Consider the following 8,579-nt stretch of genomic DNA (forward strand, 5'->3'; position numbering starts at 1 on the left):
TTCTGCCTAAATTTGTCCTTTCCTTCCTACTCACACCACTGGGCTGTTGTTGATCCTCCATCTCTTGCCTGCCTCAGGCTGGAGCCGCATCCACATCAGAGATAACCATGTCCGATGGACTTGCAGCATTAGGGACAGGTAGCAAAGAAGAGCAGGGACCTGCCAAGTCCCTGATGAGGGGATTCTGCCCATCAATAGACCATCCAAGTGTCACACATGGTGTGTGACCTAATTACCTCATCCGGTTCCCACTGCTGAGGTGGCACCCAGTTGAGGTGACTGCAGTGTGGTGCCGCCTTCCAAAAGTATCGCTCCCCCAGTGCTCTTCAGCACCCCAGTCCCACCACTGCAAAGGCAAGCCCAGAGCCACACTGCTACAGAAGGATGAAAGGCATGTCCCAGAGCCATTTCAGCATTTCTGAGGCCTGGGTCTTTGAAATGAACCTAGAGGCTTGTCAGCTTGTTTTCTACACTATCATAAATCTCCTCAAGAACAGCAACATGGCAAATTCTGATGAGGGAGGATTTTTGTCATAAGAATTGAAGTAGGCATCTAAGGAATGACTCATGATGATGAGGGCAGAATGCAAAACGCCTGATATTTCTTTTTAATAAAAAGGGAAGCAGATACACCTTTGACCCAAATTAAGACAGGTGATACAGCGAAAAAAGCCCCTAAGCCCCTGAGTGCTGTGGGGTTCTGCATACTGCTGCCTTGAATCGGGGCTTGCTGGCACCATAACCATCAGCACACATGCAGGTGGATCAGCACTGCCTGTTCTTTACAGAGGGTAAAACCAGAAACCACCAGCCCAACAAGCCATAGGTCTGTGCCAAACTCCAGTGATACTTGAGGTGAGTCACCATCACCTGAGGCCTCACGTGAGACAAACTACTCATCTAAGGGGATAGACAGTCGTGAGTGAGCTGCCAACAGCATGTAGAGAGACCCCAGCATCCTGCAAAATCCTGTAAGCCCTTAACGCTGTGCCCAGAAATGCACAAGTGGCGTTGACATGTCTGAAGTGTGAGAAAGCAGTATACAGACAGTGTGACACATGGTTTGGATCAGGGGTTACAGTTGTTGCATCACAGCTTAAAAAAATCTAAAAAGTTAAAAAAGAAATCCAGTGGCACTCACATAATCTGTGGCTGTGCTTTAAAGAAAATGAGTAATACCCTTCAGAGTAATGAGTAATACCCTTCAGACGCTGACATGTTGGATGACTGCATATTTGAAACCACTGTTTCAAGCAAAATTACTGTTTCCATATGTCTGAAATTAGGTGCTACCAAAGTGGGAGTAAAGCACAACATAACTCCAAACAGAACACAAAACTCTGATGTTTCTTTAGGTCAGATACATGTTGCTATTGGCAGCTACTAGTAATTGCTGGAATGCGGCACACTGTAGTAAATTAAATGTGATATTTGCTAAGCATGCAGGCTTGCCATCTGGAGACCTGCTGCTATTACTTTGCAGGTAAGAAGTGGTGTTTAAGTGCAGGAACTGAAGTGTACCATGTGAACAAAATCTTCTATGCTCCAGCTCCTTGGATGCAATATTTGTTTAAAACTTGGAACAATTAAATGCTCTTGACTTTCATAGCTTCTTTGCAATAACACAGACTAAAGTGATGCCAAAAGAAGAGGTCCCACAAGAGCATGCTCAGTACATAGCCTCGCTTTGCAGCATGCTACTGCAGATGCATCAAACACCACCAAATTACTTTTCTTCTTGAGACAGGCACTGGTTTCTACACACAAGACCTTGATTGTACTGTCCCCACATTGCACTATACCAGAGAGGAGTCTGTCCAAGGACAGGATTTGTATAGGTTCTCTCCAGACACAGACACCATCCTGTGTACAGGGACAGCACATCCTGGTGGGCAGTGACCACAATGAAAACTGCACCAGGATGGTGCAACACAGGACCCAATACCAGTGAGGCAAATACTGCCTAGTAGGATGCCCTGGCTTTCTCATCCCTGAGTAAAAATCCCTGGAAAGCTAAAAAAGGAGCACACAAGTCATATACCCAAGAGAAGTCCCACTGGCTGGCCTAAGAGCTGTGGATTTCTCCCTGCCCTCCATCACAGGCTGGCATAACTTTATGATTCAGGTGGTTGGACACAAGTACTGAGGGCCTGAGAAATTCCCACTGGTGTACATACATCCTTCCTTTTGTAGGTCTTACTCTGTAGTTAGCCCTGATTCAGAACCACAGAAATTATTTGGCTGGGAAAAGACCTTCAAAGATGAAATCGAGTCCAACATCCCTGCCATGGGTAGGGACATATTTCAATAGAGCAGCTTGCTCAAAGCTCCATCCAACCTGGCCTTCAACACTTCCAGGGATGAGCCATCGCCAGCTTCTCTGGGCAACCTGTTTCAGTGCCTCATGACCCTCATAATCAAAGAATGTCTTATTTCCAATCTAAATCAATTTCAATATAAATCTGTTGCCTCTTGTCCTGTCAGAAAAGGCTGTGTTGAAAAGTCTTTTCCCACCTTTCTTGTAAGCCCCTATATTGCACTCTGAAAGGAAGTTTAGGCAGCTTTTCAGGGGCACAAGCAAAGGCTGTCAGGAAAATAAAGATAGCACATTTTCTCACCAGCCACTTGATTTAAAATGTAATGGAATAGTCACCCTGGGTCTGTCTGACGGGTCTGGAGATCCTCGTTTCTCAGCTGATGAGCGCATGGAACAGCTTCTCCTAGAGCAAGACACTGGCTGCCTCCTGAGACACAGCTAACAGATGCACTTTAGAGAACAAACAGCTCTCAATACTTCTGCAGAGAGCGGCTTCCTAGCCAGAGCATGGCTGGAGGTAACCACAAATGATTGTAAAGGGGTCTGAATACATGATTTTTCTTAACGTGAATGCTGACCTTCAAGGATTGCACTTTCACCTCAAAACCAATTCTCAGCAGACACTAGAATGCTGTAAGTGATCTCCCGATTCACTAACCAGATTTTATCCTTTCTCTGTGTTCGTCCAGCGGGAAATTTTGATTAAGCTTTCAGGCAATTTCATTAAATTAGGCCACTAGAGGGAGCAGCCTTTAAAGTCCAGAGCTGGTCAGCGGAGACGCGACCCCACGGGTGGGGGGACACAGGAGGGCGGCCCCATGGCCACAGCTCCCAGGGGAAGCTCCCCAGCACTGGAGGACACAATTGTACATTGGGAAGAGTATTATTGGGAGTGCCTCCAAATGCACCACTTGTTATCTGCTGTTTCTGATCATCGTCCGACTTTCATGTGTATTTTTCTTCTTAGCAAATATGTCTTTCTTCCTTTTCTTCAAGTTTTTTTCACATAAGTGTGCACAGGAAAAAAGAAGAGAAGGTGTAAGTTCTAAAATTACCTGGCTAACCTGGTTTATGGGAACCATACTTCAGTATGTGGTGAGCAGCTACTTTGGTTACACGCCTACTTCTCATTGAAGGCAGTCACTATTAAAAGTCCATCTGGTGACTACTAATTTTAACATAGTTACATTTTGGTCAGACTGATTTGATTCACCTTAAACCACATGACTGCAAGATGCGGAGACAGCTGTCTAGAGTGACGTTCTCTTTGGCATTCCTGAGGAATTAGCAGCACGTGCCTAAGTTGCAGTTGTGTAGCGGGGTTCACCAGGCGAAAGGAAAGGAATTTTTTGGAAAAGAGAGGGACTACGAACGCAGCAAAGCAAGAGGTAGGGCGGTGCTTGCATCACCTAGGAATGAATTACGTTAACCTACCTTGTGAAATACGTGCGACAAGAGATGCTGGTGCAGTGAAATATGAAGCGTAAACACGGGTGCAGAGATTGCAGAGAGAAAGGGAGCTGGAGTAGGAGCTTTCTTGTCCCATCCCGGGCAGACTTACCTCTCCTCCAGTGCAGGGGAAGGGGCTCGAATATCTGGAAGTGCAAATGGCTCCTCTCTGCCTCACATCATCCTCCAGCCCGAAGGTGGCCGAACAGTTAGCAGCAAAGTATTTGTAAGGCTTCCACGTCTCGCCGAAGTCCTGGGAACGCTCCAGCACCATGGCAGCCGGCCTGGGCGACTTGAAGACCATAATCAAGTGAGTGAAGTAGAAGGCGGCTTCCAGGTCCAGGCGGATGGTCTCGCGGGGGGCATCCTGGGCCGCCTGCCACCAGGTGCGGGGCAGGCGGAACGGGGAGTCTGCCATGGCGGCGGGGGGGTGCGCCAGCCCCGCCTGGGCCCCGCTGCAGCGGCCGCACGACGGGCGCCGGCAGCGCCGCTGCTCGTCCTCGCTGTAGCTGCAGAAGGGTTCGGCGGCGTGCCGGCCGCAGGACGTCTCGGTGCGCAGCGCCCGCCCGTGCGCCAGGTTGCCCATCCGAGGGTTGCAGGCCTTCTTGCAGGGACTGCTGGCCGCCGCCACGCCGCCCAGACCTGCGGGGCAGAGAGCGGGGGCTGAAGGCGGCTCCTGAGGCGGCAGCACCTCACCCCGTCGGAGCAGACACGTCCCGCGGCACGCGGGATGCTGCCCCTGCCGAAGCCGTGTGCCGCCGGTACCCACCGAGCCCTGGAGGGGCTGTGGCACAGCGTGGCACTGCTGCTCAGCCCTCCCCTCTGTGGAGTTCAGTGCGCCTATAAAAGCAAAAAAATCCCGCTCCCAAACCTTTCAGGGTTTCCCTGCACTTGGGAAAAATCCCTACCTACCAGGAGATGCAGAGTAGGCAGCAGAGGGGGAGAGAGATGAGTACACCCTGCCCTCCCACCCTGGGGGACCAGAGCAGGGCTGAGGCTTCAGGGCCACGACACCCATGCCCCGAGGCCTCCAAGGGGATCCAGGCGGCCCTGGGGACGTGGGGAAAAGCAGAAGAAAGGCAAACTGCCGCCAAGGCAGCATGCTGCCACGGGGCCAGGAGACTGCCATGGGGGACAGCACTGCTGCAACCCAGCCCACCGTGCAGCACATCAGGGGCTGGCGGTGTGGGAACCCACAGGAATGTCACCTGCCAGCAATGACCTCAAGGCTTCACCCTCTTTCCCACCACTCCATGCCTACCCCAAATCTTTCCACAATCAGAAGCTGCTGCTGACATCAGTGTTTAATTGTCGCACCGCTTAGGTTTAGAAAGGCTCTTGCTGGTGTGTGTAAAGGGAAGGAAAAAAAAAAAGTTTTGGTTGAAATTATGCTGGCAAGCTGCCGCACAGCTGAGGCTCTGTGGTTTTTGTTCAAGCTTTTCTGGAAGTCCTGTCAATTTTAAAATCCACAGATATAGAGTCAAAGAAAAATAAAATCACCCTGGGCTTTACTGTGAAACCATGTAACTCTCACATGTAATCAGTGTAACTCTCGGTGCAGGAACGCTTGATTAGGGGCTCTCCAACTTTTTATTAACTCATGCAAGAGTAGGAGAAAGTGGTATTTGGTGAATTGTTTAACATAAAAAAAAAATCTCTGTTGACTAGGCTGTGTGCAGGTCAAAGCATCTGAGGTGCATAATGTCTTCTTTATCATCAGGCCAGTCATACAGAGTCAGCTTTGTGCACCAATTAATGTCTTCTTCTTGGCATTTTTATTATGTCTGAAGGTCATTTCAGTTTAGCATCCAATAAATCTTTTATCTGGGGCTTATTCAGCTTTTGCCTACAGTGTCATAGTTGCAATTAAGCTATATTATGCACTAGCAATGCTAAGCCGTCGAAGCCTGACAACATCCCCCACTTCTTCCACTCCTCAAGAAGTACCTGGATAAAAACCTATTTTTACCACCAAAGCTCTATATGCGCTTTCTATAGTGTTTCCTCAGAACAGCTGTGGACCACTGCTTGCTATGCACCCAGTACAAGGCACTTCTGAATCCAGTCTCTGGAGTTCATTGGGTAAGCAGTCTTGGGAAATTTTCAGTGAACAAGAAATGCTCAGTGAAGTTAGCTTCCTACAGTGTGCTGGTAAAGCTGTGTTGCAGATGACCTATAGTAACTGTGCAGAATACATTTGCTCCAGAAAAGTAAACAAATTGAACTGTAAGGTCAATGTAATATCACTTAAAACTCCCGAACATCCCTTCCAAAGCGTTGTATAAACATTAACTACGTAGCTCTCCTGAGGGGTAGGTAAGTTAAGTGCTATTATCATATTATCAGTTAGGTTAGCCAGTAGTTGGCCTAATTTATGTCTTTGGCTGCTTTCCTGGATTCTTTGGCTACGCGTAACACAGTGCAGTTGGCCGCTACACAAACAGATGAACATTTACTGCGGTTCCCTCGGTTGTGAGATTGCAAAGAGGATTTGGGAAGTGGTAGGAAGAGCAGGGTTCAGTCAGCACCATCAGACAGGTTGAGATTACTGTTTGTGTTCATCAAGTCCTTTTGTTTTTTTGCACACTAGACTGCTGCCTCCAGGAATGCAGTGGAGGAGGACCTGGTAAATGGGAGATTCCCCCGTGACTGCAGTTGGTGTTAGGGCTGCCGTAGATGGCCCCAGGGCAGGGAAAAGGCTCTGCCTGAGCCCAGCTGCGAGGGGCTGGCTACAAAATCCCATGTCAGACCCCGGGAGCTGAGAGTATTTGATTGCTCCCAGCTCGGGGTATGCTCCTGCCCTGGTCATGCACGGTCACTGACTGCAGTTGTCTTCGGGCCAGGCATTGAGGGTCCCTTCCTCACCCGGGATCAGATCTGGGGCAAGGGACCTTGGCTTCAGCAGGATTTGAGAAATGGTGCTGGCACATAGACGTGGGTCCCAGGGGCAGAAAGGGGGGAGAGGAAACTCCCTTTGAAAGGGTGTTTGTTTTCACTTGAATTGGAAAAGAGTTGCATGACCGATGCAGAGCACTTCATGTTATGAAAAGTGACAGCTTTCTAGTGTAACACTGGCTGCCACAGGAATTCAGTGAAAGGACAAATTGAGAGCATAGAGATTTCTGTGCTGGCAGTCACAAGTTCACAACCGCTCTGCCACAGCACTGGAAAAGGTGCTTTTCCTTATTGCACTTAATTCGTCTGCCCAACTAAATCTTCCCATTCTGTGTCCTGTACATGCCACCGGACTGAGATCTTCAGTAATGAGTAAGAGCATGCAGCAAAAACCATGACTCACCTGGGAAAACATCCATGGAAAATCATATGCTTCCTGTTTAAGCATTTTAGCAACACAAGCCTTGTGATGTTTCGTTTATATCTTGTGCCTGATTAAATGTTTGTTTCCCATCAGAGTTTTTTCTTCTTTTTAAAAAAGAAATTTGGCACTCGGCTTGCACCCGGCCGAGGAAGCGTTACGCAAACTGTTTATGCCCGAGTCTATCTGCTGCGGGACCCCGCTGCGGGCAGCTCTGAGCGCGAAGTGTTTGAGCTGCGGGAAGGGGCTTTGAAAACCCTGCCCACCCTCCTCCGCACCCCGACGACTCGGGGCACCCCCGCCCAAAGCGCCTGCGGAGCCCGCAGCGCTCCGCAGCCGGGCCGCGCTTCCGCAGCATCCCCCGAACCCCGGCCCGAGTCCACCCGGCCTCGCCGACCCGCCGGAGACTCCGCGGGCAGGGGCGCCCCCGCGCAGCGCAGCGCGGTGGGCGCGGCCGGACCCCTCTTTGTCTGCGGCGCGGGGCGCGGGGGGGACGCGCATCCCGGCCCGCGCCTTTCCACACCCATCCGCGCACACCGCGTACCGACACGCACCGCATGTGCGGACACCCGCGCACCCGGCCTGTGCGCACATATATGCGTACGTACTCGCGGATGTGCGGACACGTGCGTACAGAGACCGACGCGTGTGTGCGCGGCGCGCACACGGCCGTGCGGTTCCCCGTGCGTGCGCACGCCCGTGCACCCCGCGCACACGGGCGCGGACGCTCCGGCACAGGCGCGTACCCGCACACGCGCACGCGGCGCGCATCTACCTCGCACGCCCGCGGAGAACGCCGAGCGCGGCCGGTCACGACCCACCTGCAGCGGCGGCGGCGGCGCCCAGTAGCAGCAGCGCCAGCCGCATCCCGCGCCCCATGGCCGAGCGCCCCGTGGCCGCCCGCCCTGCGCGCCCCGCCGCCCCGCGGCGCGACCGGCCCCGCGCGGCATCAGCGCCCCGCGCGGCACCGCCGCCCGCCGCGCACCGCGCCGCCCCGCGCCGCCCGCCGCCCGCCGCGCAGCGCCCGCGCACCGCCCCGCGCCCCGCCCCGCCCGCCGCCGCCGCCCTGCCCTCCCGGCCTCCCGCCCGCCGGGGCCGCCGCGCCGCGGGGGGCTGTTGCCGGTGCGCGGCCAGGCGCGGTACTGCAGCGGAGGGCACCCCTCCACACACACTACACACCCCCCATCCCGTCCCCGCAGCCCCAGCGGCTCCGCCGCGGCAGCCCGAGGCGGGCGGGCCGGTGCCCGGAGACAGAGAGAGATCCGCGATCCCCCGGGGTAGGGCGCTACGCCTCGCCACCCCCCGGAGGCTGCGGCTTCCGAGCCCGGACGCGCTGTCGGGGCACAGAGAGTGAAGTGAAGGTGCAAAAGGCGGCCTTCCTCCGGCCCGGCTCTGTTTCAAACGGGGGACTTAATTCACCACAAGTAACCCCAGGTCGCTCAACTGAAGACGTTCCTTGTTTCATCGGCTCCTCTGGTATCTGGGCGATGGAGCCAC

At 53.0% G+C, this 8,579-nt stretch overlaps 1 protein-coding gene across 2 annotated transcripts in view; it reads right to left on the minus strand.

The window, feature by feature from the left end:
• NTN4 (netrin 4) overlaps positions 1–7,974 on the minus strand; it is a 47,828-nt gene extending 39,854 nt beyond the window's left edge. Inside the window, exons 1-2 of one of the 2 annotated variants that reach the window (XM_066183404.1) lie at positions 7,904–7,974; positions 3,879–4,408 (exon numbers count right to left, since the gene is read on the minus strand). In XM_066183404.1, the coding sequence (XP_066039501.1) occupies positions 3,879–4,408; positions 7,904–7,961 (588 nt within the window). In that variant the 5' untranslated portion in view covers positions 7,962–7,974. Of the gene's footprint in view, positions 1–3,878; positions 4,409–7,064; positions 7,560–7,903 lie in introns of those variants that run through there. The other variant, XM_066183405.1, reaches the window with a different exon arrangement.
• Between the last annotated feature and the right edge of the window lie 605 nt (positions 7,975–8,579).

Source organism: Chamaea fasciata, unplaced genomic scaffold, assembly GCF_029207755.1.
Source record: "Chamaea fasciata isolate MVZ Bird 193981 ecotype frontalis unplaced genomic scaffold, bChaFas1.0.hap1 SCAF_5, whole genome shotgun sequence".
NCBI classification, from domain to species: domain Eukaryota; kingdom Metazoa; phylum Chordata; class Aves; order Passeriformes; family Sylviidae; genus Chamaea; species Chamaea fasciata.